Here is a 19,745-nt window from a genome sequence, read left to right on the forward strand (position 1 = left end):
TTGCAGAGAAAGAAATAACTGGATGTGCACAGAGATATGCAGAAATAATCTCCCGACACACCATTGCAACGAAGACACGCGCGTAAATACCATTAAGCTCAACTAGGCTCAGTTCGTTATAGCCCCCCCTCCTCCTCCTCCCCCTCCCCCGGAAAAGGCACCCCCAGCAGTCGCATGAAAGGCACGTGACCGCCCGAACCGCGATGACGGAGCAATGACGTCCCTTCGTAATCACGCGCTTTCTCCCTCCCCGCCCCCGCCTCCTCTCCGTTGCCTCAGCAACCGAGCCGTAAATCCACGCCATCTTCTGAAACGGCCTTCTGCTGCGCTTTTCTGTTGCCACAACGACCACGCTGGACCGTAAATGAGAACAGTCGTCAAAATAAAACCCTTCGGCTCTAACAGTACGTGGGGAGTTTAAGTAAGCCGGGTGGTCTCTTTCTGGTCGGGGTCTTCCTGTGCCGACGTCACAGGGGTTTGCCTTGCTGTTATCTGGGCGGGCGCGCGGGCAATGGTTCGGTCGCTGTCTTCCATTGGGTTGCTTTCCGACTCCCCATTCGAGACTGCCGCCCTGGGATTTCTGTGTGGCCTCCTATCCACGCATTGAGTGAGGCCCAACCTGGGTATTAGCTTCAGTGCTCGGCAAGGAAGCGGCGAGAAGTTAGGGCTAGGCTGCCCTTGGCCGCGTTACGTTTTACTCCCAAAGCTCAGTTCCCCTCTTAGACTCTAGCTCGCGAGCTCTGAAAATGGAGCTTTTTAAAGTGAAGAATATAGAGGCCAAATCAGGGAGATATAACTCTTCGCGCGCAGATGTAGGTGTATTTTTTTAAAATCCTCATAGCAACCTAATTAAGGAAAAGGCATTCTTTTAGTTTTTAGCATCATTAGTAATGCGAGAACAATTGGGTATCTGTGTAACAAGTTCATATACTGCATGCCAGCTTTTCCTCCTCAGAAGGCATATAAAGTCTTGAATGTCAGACCTAGAAGTAAACATGCAGCTGTTGTTGTTTTTCCTAAGGGAAACAAGCTCTTGTTACTTCCATTTTTTCAGAGAAATTTATATGGCGTTTCTTACTTATGGTACTAAGACTAGGACATATCTGCAGAAACCCATTGATAAACACTGTTTGAAATAACCATAAAAGTTATTTCTTAACTGTTCTGAATAAGATAAGGGGGGAGGGAATACATGTCTGTCGGGGGTGGATGTGTTATTACTTTCTCCTCAGTTGGCTTATGGTCTGTATAAAAGAAGAACTTGTGCAAGTGTCCTTTTTTTCCCCTTTCCCATTTTGGTATTGAGTAAAAGGTTATAAAAAGTGCCAGAGCAGATGGCAGCATCTAGAAGACACTAGACATTCCCCACCAACCTCCAGGAATGCTAAGCATGATGCAGCCTGTTAAATAATTGGATGGGGAGAACATGGCAAGTGGCTAAACTGGAGACTAGAGGGAAAAGTCAGGATGTATTTAAAAGAAAATAGTCATATTACTGCCAAAGGTTCCAGTGTCGATGGCTCTATGACATCCCCCTGAAGCTATATTTGATTCAAAATACTTCATTTTGTATTTGGGAAGAGCCTATACCTCAGTAAAGAGCCATACTATTATCATGCATAAAAGTCCATATTCAGTCTCTGGCATCTCCACTATTTTAAGCCTTGGACCTACACAACACTTTGCAAGCTGTTAAGAAAATGGGTAGTCTTTGTTTAACAACTGCAATTGGGACTGGTATCACTAATCCACATGGTTATTTAATGAGGTATCACATTACTATGATGGAGGTATGACCTCAGTTCTACCAACTCACCTGTAATCATTTAAGCAACTCACCTGTAATCATTAAGCACGTCACATGACTGCAGTTTGCAATTTTACTGACAGCTTCTCCATTCACTTTGCTTGTTGGAAGCAGGTTGTGAAGCACAGAAATGGTGTCCATAGGATACAATAGTTATCAACACCTGATTGTAAAATGCCTGGTTCTCAATTATTATTACAGAAATGCTACAACAGTTATAACTGCAAGGACTTATCATAAGTTATTTTTTCAGTGCTGCCCTAACTGTAAATGGTCCTTAACAGGGGATTTGCCAAGTGAGGACTACCTATATATAGCTTTGGACAACAAACAGTTAATAATTTAGAATATTACTAAATATTTATTTATGCTCTTTACTCTTAGGTTCTTCCATTGAGAGAAAGATAATACCAAATGGCAGAAGCAGTTTTTCACCCTCCCAGAAGGAAAAGAAAAGTATATGAATCCTATGATTCCCCATTCCCTATTTCTCCTTCCGTAGAAGGCAGTCATGGAAGAGTTTATAAAATGTGCCGGGCTGAATTGATAAATAACAATGTAATTGTGAAGAATCCTGAAGATATAGAACAATTATATAGCAAGGTATTTTTTGCTCATTTTATCTGTATAATTCATTAATCAGTCTTGGATACTGATCCTGCATTTCTGTCGGAACAAACATGGTTTGTTAAATGAGTGATATCCTAGCTTTGCTTGTTTTCTAGGGATTTTTTGGAAAAGGTATTCTTTCAAGAAGTCGACCAGAATATAATATTTCAGATCCTATGTTGACTGCTAAATGGAAAGGTAAACTGGCGCGTGTGTGTGTGTGTGTGTGTGTGTGTTAGACTTAAATAACCCTATCTTACATACCAGAATCCTGGACAGGATCACAGAACAGCAACAACCAATCTTCTGTCTCCCCACCTCCAACCTGGCACCCTAAAAGCAATACGCCTCTACACAGCCACATTCAACTGAATTGAGCTCTAGCTTCACCCTATTCTACAGGAAGAGCCAGTTGTTCAAAGCCTTTCAAAAGATTAGGAGAGTGAAGCCCTGCCATATCTCAGGAGAAAAGGTGCTTCACAAAGCAGGGGCTGTGGAGAGAAGGTGCACTTTCTTGATCCCATTGGTTGGTAGCATCTATCAGACATAGTTGAAAAAGTAGATAGGTACTGTGGGAGAAGTAATTGTACAAATAATCTGGCGTTTCACCCTCAAATCTTCCCTAAAAAGGAAAGATTGGAGAATGGACAAAAATTATCCAACTCAGTTGAGTCCAAGGAAGGCCTCTTGAGAAAAAGGCTTACAGTGCCTTCTTCAAGGGAGGTTAGCCCTGCCCCATCCTCCAGTGAGTCACTAATAACTGCTCGGATCCAACTGTATGTCACCTCCCAGAGGACCTGAAGCAACCAAGAGGGGCACCAGTCTAACACCAAAATAGCAAAACTGGCATCCATGAGGACCTCTGTCTATTTCCTCATAAGTAACCAGCTCAGAACCTTCCCAGATAAATTAAAAGGGCATTTGGTTACACAATATTGCAACAGTGCTGCTTTGCGTTCTCTGATTGTGCAGATTGGAAGACAGCTACAGTTTTCAAATGTATTTCAAGATTAGCATATTTCTAAATTTATTAACCCCATATATTTATATAGTCCCTTTCCCAACATTCAAAGTCATTTTCATAATAAAGCATTTTGAATATTATATGGTAAATATATTATTATGAATGTCTTTCTGAAATTGTATCTAAACAATTATTAATGCTTTAATATGTATATAAAATAGTAACTATACTTTCTATTGCAGATGCTAAATTAAATATGCCAATAATCTCATCAAAAAAGTAAGTTTTTCTTTTCGCTTTGTCTAGCCTAGAGCTTCAGCATGCTTAGTAACTATAAAAATAACAGTTTAATCAAGTGTTGTTTCATTAAGATACTTTAAAGAAACAAAGTACTCTTTCTTTGATTCCCCAATTAAATCTTGGACCGTCATTGTTCCAATTATTAAGTGATTATACTGGAGAAATCTAAATATGGGCAGGTTTTTTTGAACTAAGAATTATCAAGCAATGATTTAAGTTCTAATTTGAAATGCCTTTTGAGTATTACCAATAGAAGATAATATTTATGGTTCAGGGTTGAACTGTGGGATCTTGGTGCTCTCGGCTTGGTAGTTTTCTTACAAGCATTTCATTACCAAACTGGGTAACATGAATATACTTTCGAATATTAAACTAGCAGTCATCTGTTGCAATATATAATATACTGAATGTTGCTTCAGAATTAACAGGAAAGTATATCAAGTGTGGTCCCGTTTTCTTGTTCTCATATCAAAGAAAACAAAAAAATGTCTAGGTGAATTACACTTTTTGTACAAGGGCTTTATATGAAGAACCTTGACTTGTTTAAATATTGGTTAGTGAAGAAATTAGAGTGATTATGGCTTGTTTTCAATTATAATTTCAGTAAACCCTGTCTTTCCAGAATTATCGGTTATTTTCCTTCTTGGAATTAACACTTTCTTCTGGAGCAGTTAAGCTGGTTGCACATTTAAACTTGCCTTTTTGAATGGAGGACAGTTTCTGGCCATACTTGGACAGCAGTGGAGTTTGAACTAGTTTCAACTTTTCAGACTCAAATTTTATAATTCAGTAGAGAATGTGTGTCCATACATTTTATTCTCACAAAGGATGATCTTTAAAAAATTGTCTATGTTTCATTCCTCACTGACTTTTAATATAGAGATAAAAACATTTGTCTGAGAATGGGACACATATTCACATTCTTAAGCAATAATAACGACTTCCCTCTTTATAAGAGCCTGAACTTTAGAGTAATCCTTCTTTGTTATATTTGGGATGAAGAAAAAAGCCTTGCTTGTGGCAAAGAACATATTTAAAACTGCTGGATCCTTTCACTCTGACCTCTGATACCAAAAACAAGTTGCTTGTACAGTTAGAGGTCCTCAGATAATTATAAACGCATACAAAAGATGTTCTTTTCTTGAAATTACCATATACCTCCTTACTGAAATTTAAGAAGAATTTTAAAAAATATTGTGATGTCAAAGCAATCCAGAAAGTTAAAGGAGAACTCTATGTTTTAGAATTCTTAATCAGGTCACCATTTACTCTAGATCCTTAGGTGAGGAATACTGCTGAAGAAAATTATTCATCGGAATTTGCTTGTTTGTTCAGAAATAGGTTTATGTTCTATTATGAAAGTCACATCTGCCATTGCTGTTGTTCAAGAAATATGCTGAAAAGTCATATATTTAAGCATGAGTTAGCAGAATCTTAGAAATAGCAGTCATGCTTTGGTTTGGTTTATTCCATCTTTTTATTTTCAAAAGATGAATACAGGCATCAGAGCAATCTTGAATCCTAAAGGGCTGAGCAAACAACTCAAAGAAGCATTTAAAAATGGAAGTGTTGGAGTTTACTCTGACTGCCATCATCAAACATTACTGGCATCAGTAATTCTTTCTGAAGCATACTTCATATCCCAGTCAAGAAGAAGCCAGTATTATATATTTCAAAGTTTTCTGATACAGTGAATAACAATATAATAATTATTAAAGAAATTACCTTCTGAACAATTAATACAAATAAATGGTGAAATTAAATATTTCCTTTAGTCCATTGCATTTTTAAAAGAAAATAATTCTCAAATATTCCTAAAAAAATGTTTTCTAAATTTAATTAAGACCCTAGAACTCAAGCTGGAATTCAGATTCAGCTCTACATTTCTGATCTGACATTGTTGTATTATGTTTTATTTTATCTACATGTTGCTGTTCCTCCGGATGCTCAGCTTGCAAGAGTAACTGGCAAATAAAATAAATAACACAACAATCATAAAAGATATGAATAAGAGAGAGAAATTACTGGTTTCATCATTCAATAACACACGTTAACAGTAGTGAATTTTTAATGTATTTGCCTCAATTAATGCCACAACTTGTCTTGATCAAGAGATAAATGCTTTAGCAAATAATACTTTATTCTTCGTACGCACCACTGAGAATCTCAGAGGTTGGGGGGTTTCTCACTTAGGGAAATCTGGGTTACTTCTCACTAAGTAACCCAGAAAGATAATCATGCCTGTAATCTTTGTATGCTGTGCAATAGAAGAATAACCATAAAAATGTTTATGAGCAGCCAGAGATATAGAATATATGATTAAATAAACTAAATATTATTTATTTTTCATATTTATAAACCACCCATGTTCCCTCAAAAGAGGGACTCCTAATATACCAAGGTCTTCAGTAAAACTCGAGAAGTGATCATTTGTTTTACGGATACTTTTTATATTGTTCATAAGTTTATTTATGAGCCCATCCTTTCTGTTTTCTTCTATTCCAGATACCAGCATTATGTTGAATGGGCTAAAAACCGTCTGTCAGAACAAGGAATGGATGACTTCACAATTAACAACATCATACAAAATTACACTAAACAAATTAATCTGAGAATAGAAACTGGACAAAATAATGGATTTCAAGATGAAGGAACATTTAAAATGGAAACTAATAAAGAACGAACGCTTTTAATGGCTTCATCTGAAATTAATGACAATAACAGGTCTTTCAAAGATAATTCACGTTGTGATTCATTAGCTAAACATGACTGTAGTGAATCAGATATAACAGACTCTAACATTTTAGCTAAAACTCCTTCACCACAACAATGTGTTCTCAATATGTATGATAGCTGCAGAGAAGACAATTATGTTGAACCAGAATCTCATTGTTTCAGTAATAATGAATATGAGCACGAGCTCGTATTAATAGAAGAAAAAGAATCAGATTTGTGTATGAAAGAGGAAACAAGTGAGGAATTGCATGTAAGCATAACTTGATTGTGGGTAATGGTAAAGTCAATTTAAAACTTATTAAATTGGGTATTTTGCTTTATAGATATCTTTATCCCTTTTTATTAAGAGTTCCTGAAACTAATCAGTTGATGGATATCAGCAAAGAAATCATTTGCCATTTTACTTAAGGAGTCTGGTTGCATTTCCTCTGTCCTATTCTAATGCATGTTGCAACACCAATGAGCCTGAATAGGGACATCCAGAAAATCATGTCTTTGCCTGCAGAACTGTTATAATGTTAGAACAAAAGCTGGTGGATTTAGGAATGAAAAGCCAAAAATATCAAGAGGATGTCTTATGACACAAGGAAAAATAATTCATTATGATGGCTGACCTTTAGCTGATGCTATGTAAATTACAGAGTTGTTTTGATTTATTCTTTATAACTTTCATTATTTCTTGTAGTTAATTAAAAAAGCAAACTTAGTATGCCGAAGAAATCCTTTTTTGATTTTTGAATATTTGCAACTCAGTCTAGAAGAGGTAAGTTTTATGTTCTCTCTTAGTTTGCATCTGTATATATTAGGAAAAAGCTTTATAAAGAAGTATCTTTTTCAAAAGTCTAAACTGAAAACTTCCAGGCAAACGTATAAGACTGGGAGTTTAATGGATGCTTGCATAATTGGAACAGCAAAGTGACATTGTCTAGCAAACCTATTGTAAGAAGTTTGATTAAGCAGCAACTAACTGGAATTACTGATCCATTTGCCCCCAAATGTTGCATGATAGCAAAAATTGACTCACCAAGTCTTACCATCTCTTACTTTTTTTACAGAATGTTCCCTGAGATTTTCCCTTGATTTCCTCCTTCAGCAATGGATTTCTGTTGCTTAGCACTAATGTACACAATGGAAGTTTATTCCTCTCTGGACTGCTTCCATTTTGTGGTAGTACATAAGTAAAGGGGAAAATATCGGGCTTTTCCCAGTTTAACTTGCTTAGGAAAATGTCTCTGGTATTATAATTGCTGTGTAGATATAGTTTTCTGTAATCCTATACTTGCTTATTCAGATGTAAATTAATCTAACCAAATCCCATTTTCTTATAAAATTGTCAATATTGTACATTAATTTTGTATCTTTAAATATGATTTCCTTTTTAACTATCTATGTAAGAAAGCTTTCCCAGTATTCTAGTACTTTAAACATTAAACTAATTTTTATTTGATGTCATTTTTAGGCTTTTTTCCTGGTCTATGCTCTCGGGTGTTTAAATATTTATTGCAATGAGGTAAGTTAATTGCAATGAGGTAATGTTGTCAGTAGTAATTCTTGAGTGAGAGATCTGTTGATTGGAGTACTTATTAGCAAATAATAAAGCACTCTCTTTCTAAGGCACTTTATACCAACTTTAAAAAGAATGCTACTTATTTATTCTTGTAAATATTTTTATTAATTAATGTATGTAAATAATGTTTGACTACATACCTGAAATAATATTTTTGTTTAAAACTGACTGTTCAACTTCTATACAAGTATGAGGCAGTACTTTTTTAAAAAGAAATTATGCAGGACCTTTTTTCAGAAATTATTGTTGAACTTTTATCATTGTGAAATATTAATAGCCCTACCAAGCTACTATTGTCTGTTTTTTATAACATATTTCACATTTGGGTTCTATTTTGTTTGTTTTTATAATTTTGCAAAGCACTGTCTAGGACATTTTTAGAATATATTCATTCACAATAATCTTGGTTGTGTTTTTAAGGCACCTTTATCTATCTTGAAGTTATGGGACCTTTTTAGTAAAGCACAAACCAATTTTAAGGCTACGTACATGGCTTATCATTACTTCCGCAGTAAAGGATGGGTTCCTAAAGTTGGCCTGAAATATGGAACTGATTTGTGTAAGTAGTGTTCTTTCCTTATTAGCACCTAACGAAGTAACTGTACAAGACTGGATCCACCTGCTCTGTAATGTGAATGCTCCTCTTTCTTTACCTTCAGTCATTCTTTAGTGGGGTGGATGTTCTGCTGCTAGGAATATTGGCATATTATCTTAAGTATAGTTTCATCTGCTTGTCATATTTTTGGAACATATTATGTGAAGGCAGCAGTACTCTTCCCTGTAAGCTTGGGTTTAGTCTGAACATCCCATTTTAGGGATTTGTGCTGTTTGGAGAAAAAATGGCAAAGAATAATGCTGGGCTTATTGTTCTATGGTATGTAGTCCTCAACTTACAACAGTTCACTTAGTGACCGTTTAAAGTTACCACAGCACATGACATGACCATTTTTCACAGTTACGACATTTGCAGCATTCCCATGATCAGGTGATCAAAATTCAGATGCTTCGTAACTGGTTCATATTTAAGACTGTTGCTGTGTCCCAAAGTCATGGGATCGTTTTTTGCAAGCTTCTCAATGTGGAAGCCAGATTCACTTTAGAACTGTGTTACTAGCTTAACAACTGCAACGATTCACTTAACAACTGTGGCAAGAAAGGTCATGAAATGGGGCAAAATTCACTTAACAAATGTCTCACTTAACAACAGTCATTTGGGCTCAATTGTGGTCGTAACTTGAGTACTACCTGTATATGATTGTATTTATGTATTAAGTTGATGTATTAAAAATTTTTTCTGCACATCAGTAAAACTCTGCTAAACAGTCTCTGATCCCTTAGCTAATTGTTTCCTTATAAGGTTCCAGTTTCCTCAACGCCTTCAACAATGGCAGGGCTTCTAATTTATTTGAAAGGTTCTTAAAAATCCAGGGATATTCAGATATTCATCTGCCTCAAACAAAGCCCAGTTGAACCGTATAGTACAGTCTGACATTAAGAACTGACCACAGGAAATATTTTGTGACATTCTGTATAATGTCATAAAATGCTTTATGAAAATTGTTATAATTGTTTTTATGAAATTTGTTAAATTTCAATTCCATGGGAGTCATGGGACCCAGTTTTGGATGCATTCTGTAAGTTAGCCTATTTGAGGTATCTTGGCTCAAAAGGTTTTGCCCTATGATGCACCATTTTGCCCCGTTACAGACATGAGAGTGTCTATGGAGAATCCAGGTCATGATTGTTCCAAAGGTGCTTTTTCAAGAGGCAACTGGACTTCATTTTTTCTTTGAAGACATTTTGCTTCTCATCCAAGGAGAAGCTTCATGGATGAGCTCCAAGAAGCTTGTTCTTGGAGAAGCTTCTTGGATGAGAAGCTAAACATCTTCAAAGAAAAAACAGAAAATCCAGTTGCCTCTTGAAAAAGCACCTTTGTTACAGACATGAGAGTTTTATTAGATGGAAGTTAGTAAAAAATCAGTTTACTTTCAATAAATATGTGGTATCATTGTAACTTATTTAGAGTACATTCATGCTATAATATTAGAATACAAGCTCATCTTACTGTAAAGTGGTTTAGATTCTCAAAGTTTTGTAGTGGGTTACCACAATCTTACCTTGTTATAACTAAAAACAAAAATATGACTTTTGTAACAAATGAATGTTCATTTTATTCCTGTTGTAGTGCTATATCGAAAAGGCCCTCCTTTTTACCATGCCAGGTATAGCATTAAGGTTTGAATATAATTTTCATTTTTACTATATGCTATGCTTAATTTTTATGCTACTTGAAAGTATGATTATATGCTTGTTTCTAATTTGCTTTGGCATAATTCCAAATAGTGTTTTTCCAAAGCTGAAGCTAAGAGTAACCTCAAATTAGCAGATCCCATGGGCGGCCATCTTCAGTAAGAACATTCAGATAACCAATCCTACACTGGAATGTTCTGTTACCCACAGAATAACTCTGGAGATGCCCTGAGATTCAAATAAGGGTCTCAAATACTTGAATGATTGGAATTTCAAACATAAAGAACAGTATGTTGATTTTGTCATACTTCTATTGCATTATCAGTATGTATTTTATTAAAAGCTGCCTTATCTTTAAATGTTGCTTTGATGAAGGCAAACCAGTATTGCTCCTTCTAATTAAAGTAATTAAAACATGAAAGTGGGTGGTGATGAGTACCTCTCCTCACAAATATTTGTTCTGGGGGACCCTCACTGCTGTCCAGAGATGATTTGGAAAGCGGGGAAATGCCTTTGGTGGCCGGGGGAGGGGATGAATTTTCATGCCTTTGATGAAGATTGTTGGGGGCAATATGCTGACTCTGTAAAACTGCTTGGAGAGGGCTGTAAAGCACTATAAAGCGGTATATAAGTGCCATTGCTATTGCTAAAAGAATATGAAAAGAGAACTAATATCCTATTGTTTGCTGAATTGATTCTTTCACTTATGCTGAAGGAACCATCAGTATTTTAAGTTATTTGGGTTGTGATTTTGGAATACATGTTTTAACTTTTCATCCTAAAAATGTTGGGGGTTATTTTCCAGCTACTCTGTAATTGCTGAATTAATTAATGATGATTTTGATGGACCATTGCACAGACCATTCAGTTGGAAATCTTTGTCTGGATTGAACAGAACTACAGCAAATGTTTCCAAGGTAGCCAATAAGAAGAATCATTTTAAATTACACCAAAAGTGCTATGAAGGAAAATTGATGTATAACTTTAAGTGCAGTAGGTGAAATTATACAAAGAGTGTAATAAAACAATTTTGCAATAAATGAGAGTAAGTATATGTGTGTTTGTATGTACAGTATGTTTCTGGTTAACAGTGGAAAATTATCTTTCATATATGTTTCAGTGTGTGAATTGTAAAGCAATCACAAATGTGGTCTAGTCGACTGACACTGCTGTGATAGAGAAAAGATATATGAAACAGATTTTAGATTCCATTTTTGAAAAAAAACTGCTTTAAAAAGCTAAACTTTCATAATGCTGCTATACAGTATTTCAGCTTTCTAGTTTGTAGGGGGCTTGAGTTGTTCAGATTCTATTTCTCTAATAATTGAGGTTTGTTTGAATACTTAACTACCCAGTGCTTTTGCAGATCACTTTTCAACTATATTTTTAATTTTTATTTAGTTTGTTCTAATACACTATTTAGGATAAATGTTGATAATTCTCCCTGTACATTTCAGAAAGAGTAAATGGATAGAAGGAAGCAACTGAATTATAGTAGCTTGAGATGAAAGTTATCTCTGAAGGCCAAGTAACCTAATTTTGAGGGCTCTGCACCACTTAGATTCAAAGCCAAATGGTGCTTCAGACGATTCAGAAGCACAAATAAAATACATGCCCAAAACTTACACCAAATGCATATTTTCTTGGGACTGGGCTGCAACAGGCAGCTACATAAACCTAGGAAAAGACACAACTGCTTTCAGGAGTTGCAGGCAAGTCTAAGTTTCCATCCCTGCACACTCCAAAGTATATTTTGCCTTTGAATCTAAAGTGCTATGCATCCTTCTAGCTTACCTGTTCTTACATATACATTTTTCTCACTTCAGTTTCCTCTGAAAATTAGCTCTTGAAAATTGCCAGAATGATTTGGAGCTTCCCTAAATGCAATAAAGAGCTCTCAATGCTCTTCAGAAAATGATAAGATTTTGTATAAAACTATCTTATAGAAGGGCCCTTTTACCCTTGTTTTTAATTAGAATAATAGATGCTGTCTGTCTCATTACGGCTATAAAGAGTGAATGAACCTTAATTTGACGTTTTCGGGAAAAACATCTGTTGTATTTCCATTTACTTGACATTTTGGTAACATAATTTATTTGTCACCAGGAACTCATGTTCTGCTATTTGATTAAGCCATCTGATATGAATGAAAAAGAAATGCTTTCACCTGAATGTCTCAAAAGAATGAAAGTCCAGGTATGTATGTTTCCTCCCAATGTAATGTTTTGTCAGAAATGAACATTGAATTGTTTGTTTATTTACTGCTATAGTAAATAAATATACTGTGTCATTTATTCACTGTCAGTTCTCTAAAACTAAATATATATATTAGAAGAGATTGAAATACATCTTTTCTCCCTAAGAAATAGGAGTGATGCATAATTCAGGTATATTAAACTAATTCGTCCAAGAATAAGTTACAGGTAGACCTCATTTAGTGACCGCTTTGTTTAGCAACCATTTGCAGTTATGACGCTGATGCAAAGTAATTTGCAGCTTTACATTTACAACCTTCCCAGGTCTATAAAGCAAAGGAAAGCTTAAGTAAGATAAGCCCACAGTTTCACTTAGCAATGGCCTCACTATACAGTCAAGTTGCCAGTCCCATTTTTTAATCACTAATAAGAATTGCCTGCAATTATGTTTGAAAGAACAATGCTAAAAATATGTTTTGGTATAGTAAAATAAACTATGAAAAATAATGGTTTGAATACAAAATACTCTGTTCTTTAATTTTAAAGGAATTTGAGCATATTTTATCTTGAAATGAAGCAGCCCCATCAAATCACAAGAAGTCTATGAAGCATTCACCATACTAGAATATGTTCAAAGAGAAAAGGCTTAAGAAAAAAATCTCATAATATGTGCAGTGCTAAAAATCAGCTATGTAAAACATTCATCAAATAGGTTGATCTTTAAAAAAAATCTAAAGGTCAGCCAAACAATATTGGAAGTGCTATTGCAACTGATACAGGAAAGTATTAGTGGTAATTACTTTCTGTGAAAATGCCATAAATACTGGATTAGCAAATGCCAAAACCCTAATTGGGAATGTGCACATTGGGCAATTCTAGTGATTTGCCATTCTGCCTGTCTGCTAATAAGTCTGATAGTGATGCGGGTACTCAGGATGACAAAGATATTTTCATAAATAATCAAATTCATAAATATATGCTCCTTCCCCCTCTCCCCAAAATATAACAAGGTTTATCTATATTTTCATTGATCAACTGTTGCCTTATTTAGGGATGAAGCAACAATTATATATTGATTAAGGGGGAACAATATTTAGGAAATAATCATTCTTCCATTTCCATTAATAGTCTCAGTACCACTCATAGTTGTGCCAATGATAATGTTTCTGGCTTGCTATAGCTTGTAGACCAAATACTTACATTAGATAGAAGCAGCCCAAATGCAGTATTTCTCCTTAAGCTATCTCTTAAAGGATAGGAAAGGCATAGGAAAATATGCATTAGCTAACAATATTATTCAGTAACCAATGTCTTTCTTTTTAAAGGAATTGATCCTAAGTCGCTGGGTTTCATCTTGTGAACGTAGTGAACAAGAGGAGGTGTGAAATTGGAATCCAAAAGTTGAGCAATATTAATAATAGAAATGTAGCAAACTAAATAAATTTTAACTATTCCTCCTTTTAGCATGTATATTACATGTATATAATATAGAGCACTACAAGTTTGATTTTTTTTATGAAAGCTCAAATGGATAGTGACAATTAACATCAGCATGTTTTATGTCTATTAGCTTAATACTTCTAGAATTAATTAACCTCTACTATAGTCTTGGCTCAAAATGTTGTTCTGGTTACACCATGTACGTTGGAGATGGCTGAAATTGATTAAACAAAGTAGGTTTTTTTTTACTTCTGTCAACCAAAATTTCTTGCTACATTATGCCAAATAAAAGTACATTTTATTCATGTGTTTGATAGTTATATGTCCCTTCCAGGTCTATGATTCTATGGATGCCGAATTTAATTTTGTTGGTTAACTTCTATTCATGAATACACCCACAGAAAGGAAAATGTCATTGTCATTGCTAAATAAAATGTCATTGTCTTTGCTCCAGTGCCATCTGGAGTAGAGAAAGAATTATTAAAAATTGTCTTCCACTTCCAACAAAAAGGAAGTGTTTCTTGTTTCTTCATCCCATCCATGGATTTTATTTCTATTTGTAGATTTTTAGACTTCATTTCAATGTCTTTAAATTAAAATAATGCTAAATATAATTATTTAGACAGGTAGAAAATGTGTTTATTAGAAAAATTACATTGTGATTCAGTTTCTGCAGTTTTATGGATAATAGGAAATAATTCTGATTTCTCTTGGATTTCTGTCTAATTAAATATGATGGTAATGTTTCCCACTTTCCTTACAACAAGATAGGAACACGCCTTATGTCTTAACACGAACATTTTAATTTTACTTACAGTCAGTGCTTCGGCCTAAAGTCAAATGGCAATGGTAGAAGTACTGCCTTTTTGAGCAGGATGGTCAACAACATAAAAACCATTCTTGCATATTTCCTTATAGATGGTGATATATTTGGAAGCTTTTCTTGTTCGCGGAATTACAAACTTCTCTGTAAATTCATTTTTATTCATTTGCTGTTGCTTTTGGGCACTCAGCACACAATTAATGAATGTTAGTGCATATGTATAACAATTATGGAAACATTCTTCATATCTGTTAAATAGATAAAGAGAAATGAGTCTCAAAGCAACAAAAAACAAAGCTGCATAACTACTGTATATTTTATTAACTTCTGGTTTATTTATAACACGTTTTCTCAATGGGAATAGAATTTAAACAACTCTTAACTTATGTAACATAATTATCCTGCTCTTTAACCAAAACAGACATCCAAATACCCTGTTATTCATTCTAAATAAGGGAGAAGAAAAGAACAAGCCAGGCACTGGTTTTAGTTGCAAATTTGTATCATGCTCAGAATATAAATAAATAGTGGCAGCTTTATAAATAGAATAGATTTACAAATAAGAAAAAGTGTGGCAAAGAATATTGCCATACAAGGATATTGCAACAAATTATTTACTAGTCCTGTTTATTATTTGAGCATTATTGGAAAATGTGAGTTTAGTAGCTTCTTGCATGGAAGGCAAAAAAAAAAATAGATTGATAGTAGGAAAGTTCTGCACTTATCATGAAAACTCACTGCCGTTATTAAGTTAGTAACATGGTTGACTCTAGCTTCTTTATTGACTTCAGAAGGTTGCAAAATGTGATCACATGACCCAGGGACAATGCAGCCATCATCAATACATGCTGGTTGCCAAGTGCCCAAATTTTGATCATGTGACCATGGGATGCTGCAATGGTTGTAAATGTGAAAAACGGTCATAAGTCACTTTTTTCAGTGGCATTGTAACTTCAAATAGTTACTAAACAAATGGTTGTAGGTTGAGGACTACCTGTATCCCAATTTTTTAAAAATGTATTTTGAAAAGATCTTTCTAGTTTGTGTCTGAAACCAGTTTTCTTTTCCTGTCCCAAATCTTTCTTCTGGAAGAATGAAGAAATCTCAGAAAACAAACATCTAGTACTTGCCAGTGCCACCTGAGATTGTTATCTTATTTCACCTAATGATAAGTGAAGCTCATTCATCTAACATATAGAAATATTATGGAACACTAGAACTGCTTTCTGTTGTAGAATCAATAGTTCTTCTAAACTTTATCACAGCTGGTTCAAATGCAATTTATTCATTTAAAACTCTTGTTAAGTAAATTAAACACAGATAGTCCTTATTTAATTACTGCAATTGGGACTGGGAACTCCATCACTAAATGATGCAGTCATTAAGTACAACCCACATCATTAGGCACAATGTCAATGTAAGTTGCAACTTACATTCACTGCTGACTTCCCCACTGACTGCTTGTTGGAAGCCAGCTGAGAAGATTGCCCATGGCAATCATGTCACCATGGGATACTGCCACCATATAAATGAGCATTTTTTTTGTACCATTGTAAGTTCAAATAGTTGCTAAACAATGCAGTCACTAACTGAGGACTACCTTTATTTCTTAGAATAGGCTAATGAAGACAAAGGTTCTGAAGAGGTTTATTCTCTCCAAATGATTGCATGAGACTCATCTATAACTCACAGTCTAAGCAAAGTCCAAAAATTTAACGTTAGTTTTGCTATCTTAGAGGGAGTCACCAATACTATTTTAAATTCTGTACCTGTGTGGAAGCCAAATATCTGTTGCTGAAAATTGTCCTAGATAGGTATCCCATTGGTTAAGGAGGCCATACATATCAGGCTGCACTAGTGGAATGCTCACACATTGTTCCCAGCCGTATTCAGCAATGGTAATACCAGTTTCATTGTAATTATACACCAAACCTACAAATACAACAACAGATGTGATCAGAAGGGCGTAACGGCTATGTATGCAATGCTAATATGGAAAGCCTGATTATTAGTAACTATCTCTTGTGATATTTTCATTTCCTTATAGACATGTACAGAAGGTATTTGAAAATCCTGGTTATAAGAATAATGTGGAATAGTGGAACAAAGAATATTTACCAAGAGTGGTTTTCTGACCATCCAATTGTTATCTTTATTGTCTAAGAATTTGGTTTCTCAAGAACATTAAAACATATCATTTTGAACAATAGAAATATTATTCCAATAGAAATAGAATATTTGAATACTAAATTTACTTTGCAAACATAAATAAGTTTTCAGAGTTTGCCATCTTTTATCTATGTTCCCATTCTGAATGATATAATTAAATCTTTTCAGCTTGTCCTGCAAAACTGCCCTTTTACAGGCTGCACCCTTATGTGCACAACATTCACTCTTATTCTGTATGTTGATGTCAAATATGCAAGACAACTATGAAAGATTTAGTCATTATTCAACATAAATCCCAGCAAATAAAAAGATAGGTGAAATTTTAGTGAGTAGGCAGTCTATTTGTACACAAGCCCTATGTTCAGTGAGAACCTTTAAGTGGAACTGTTGATTTAGACTTGAGGTATAACTTGACTATAACTTTGTTGCTTATCACCAATCTGGTATGTACATTGAGAGCTTACACACTGGGGAAAAATTCCTTGTGTGTCTAATCATACTTGGCCAATAAAGAATTCTATTCCATTCTATTCTATTCTATGTAAAGAAAAAAAGATGATAGAATGAAAGCAAAATAGTTTGAAAACTGAGAAACAGAAGAACCCAGGAATATTTGCTAAAGAAGAAATACCAATGCTATCAAAGAAAGAACGCCGAAAGAGTAGGATTAATACTCAAGAAGCAGCCAATGCTTCTACATCCTATGTATACAAAGAAGCCAGTGGCCTGAAGAATGGAGAAGTAGAGAACCACCTTAATACACATCGTCAGTACAAGCATCCAACTGTTCCTTGACCAAGAGCATCCTGGCCCTCACATGCACTCAGAACTGAACTTCTGCACAAATTAGAGAATTAGCAAACATTTGAAATTAATAATTTCAAAAATATAGTGCTTCCAAAATGATCTCTGTCTTCTCCAAAGGCTCATTAATTTACTCAGTACAAGGCATAGAAGGGGGATCCTATCAAGGGTTTCCTAGTTCTCTCTAAGTATATATTCAGCCCCAAGATATGTTGCCTCCCCACTTCTCAGTGGAGTAGATTACTGGACACTTTTGAAAAGAGGGCTGGGCATATACAGCTGATTCTGAGACTACTGGCAATCCAGTTTGCATATCCACAAACCATGCCATTCCTAGAATCAAACTGCCTTTAAAACCTTATTAAATTATTTGCCGAGAAGCGGTGAGTACATGGGCCCTTCTAACTGGAAAAGGCCTGAGGGATAAACCAGCAAAACTGTACTTGTCTGGAGACTTCCTGGTCAACACAGACTTGTGTTTGAACTGAAGGGAAGGAGTTTTGAGTTGTAAAGCTGCTTCCAAAGGAACAGAATGATATCAAGAGTTAGGAGGAAACAGAAGTTGCAGATAAACTTGGTTTATTAGTGAGGAAACTGTTTTTCTCATTCTGTTATAATTCTGAAAACACTCTTCCTAGTTGTAGCTAGGGCATATATTTATTTATTAACAAATTCATATGCCCATCCATCTAACCAATAGAATTTTGGTCAGCAAACAGAAGAAAAAAGCACAATAATTATGTGTCATGAAGTTGGTGGCAACTCGGCAACCACCTAGATTTTCTCCACAATACACAATCATAAACTATTACACGTACCTGCATAAGAAACAGATATATGCTGTACTTCACTAAACATCCTGGTTGCAAGGGGGGGGGATGACACGATGACCCAGATCTTTATGGCTTTCTAGAAGGCCAGGAGGGTTGGAGCCCTCAAATCTCTGAGTGTTCCAAAAGTCAGAAGCTATGACAGAAAAGGCACATTTCCTAGGCCCCACACTAGGTGACACTGCTTCATAATGGCCATTTCATATTTCTCTTAGCACTGCATGTAACCAAACTACTTTATAGGATAGAAAATACAAATTGTTTGTCCTGTACAGTATATATTTACAATGCAAGAAGACTTCATACTAGAAGATTAATTATATGTTTTTCTTACCATTGGTATTAGTTATTCCAACATGAAGGTCAGAATCTCCATCATAATCTCTGAAAAGACATTTTAATGTTTCACTTTGGAAAAAGACAGCAGATATTTTTTTCTTTTACTTATTTGAATAGTTTTTGAAAAATAGGCTGGACATAATGCTATTCAAATACAATTAGAGATACAAAAGTTATTTGCTTAGCAAGAGTAATTACTTCTAAAAACCACTGAGTAAAAAGATCGCCTGTAATCAAATGTGTAAAAATCCTTTTCTAAATTGGTGCTTGCCTTACATTCCAGTAATGATAGAAGGCAGCTTCTATGTGCCTTGTTTCTAACCATAGAATAACAAGGAAGACCCATACCTTAGAAATGTCCCTATAGTGGGTTTCAGTAAAAAAGCACATTTTTCTCGGTGTCCATTAACAAATGGGCTTGGAATACTGACAGGTGCTTCTTCCAAACTTCCATAAATCAACCTTTGCCCACACAATGGACAGCTCTCGGGAACTAAGCAGCCAAAAATGTCTTTGTCACAGTGGGTGACTTTAATTAAGGCTCGCTCTGAGTCCAAAGGTTGCATGATCAGTCCTTCCTTGGGTAAATGAACCTGCTTTCCAACTTGTATTTAATAAACAAAAGCCAGTAGAAGTGGACATTGAAAGAAGGAAGAGATCGGTTGAGAATGACAGATCCCAGTACCAATTCTTCCTCTACTGTGGACTGGATTAGCAAATGAGATACAAGATATGGGAGGGACAGCTTTTCCTGGACATTCTTTTAAAGAGATAGTGTTCACTTTTTGTACTAATTGTATCTGGTACTTGTGTGCTGACTTAGATTTGATAAATGGAAAGCATCACATTTGTCTGTTATTAGTTTATAGAATAACCTGTTAATTAATGGTAAACAGATACCTCTTTGTAGAT

General features: G+C 35.2%; 2 protein-coding genes across 5 annotated transcripts; one reads left to right on the top strand and one right to left on the bottom strand.

The window, feature by feature from the left end:
* Positions 1 to 264: 264 nt before the first annotated feature.
* TSEN2 (tRNA splicing endonuclease subunit 2) lies at positions 265 to 14,173 on the top strand. Of its 4 annotated transcripts, none has more exons than XM_081935350.1 (12): positions 265 to 404; positions 2,192 to 2,410; positions 2,533 to 2,614; positions 3,623 to 3,659; positions 6,186 to 6,666; positions 7,102 to 7,179; positions 7,876 to 7,926; positions 8,404 to 8,542; positions 10,169 to 10,205; positions 11,039 to 11,150; positions 12,340 to 12,429; positions 13,754 to 14,173. In XM_081935350.1, exons 2-12 carry the CDS (start codon positions 2,222 to 2,224, stop codon positions 13,811 to 13,813), a joined length of 1,356 nt encoding a protein of 451 aa, XP_081791476.1. In that variant the 5' UTR covers positions 265 to 404; positions 2,192 to 2,221; the 3' UTR covers positions 13,814 to 14,173. The 4 variants fall into 4 exon arrangements, with proteins under 4 accessions (XP_081791476.1, XP_081791477.1, XP_081791479.1 ...); XM_081935351.1 differs by having other exon boundaries at positions 270 to 421; XM_081935353.1 differs by lacking the exon at positions 265 to 404 and adding an exon at positions 451 to 623.
* Positions 13,933 to 19,564, bottom strand: MKRN2OS (MKRN2 opposite strand). Its single transcript, XM_081935355.1, has 4 exons — positions 19,182 to 19,564; positions 18,829 to 18,878; positions 16,461 to 16,623; positions 13,933 to 14,939 (listed from the first exon to the last, which is right to left on the bottom strand). Exons 1-4 carry the CDS (start codon positions 19,397 to 19,399, stop codon positions 14,705 to 14,707), a joined length of 666 nt encoding a protein of 221 aa, XP_081791481.1. The 5' UTR covers positions 19,400 to 19,564; the 3' UTR covers positions 13,933 to 14,704.
* Between the last annotated feature and the right edge of the window lie 181 nt (positions 19,565 to 19,745).

This window comes from Natrix helvetica (genome assembly GCF_964273705.1).
Source record: "Natrix helvetica genome assembly, chromosome: 1".
NCBI lineage: Eukaryota > Metazoa > Chordata > Lepidosauria > Squamata > Natricidae > Natrix > Natrix helvetica.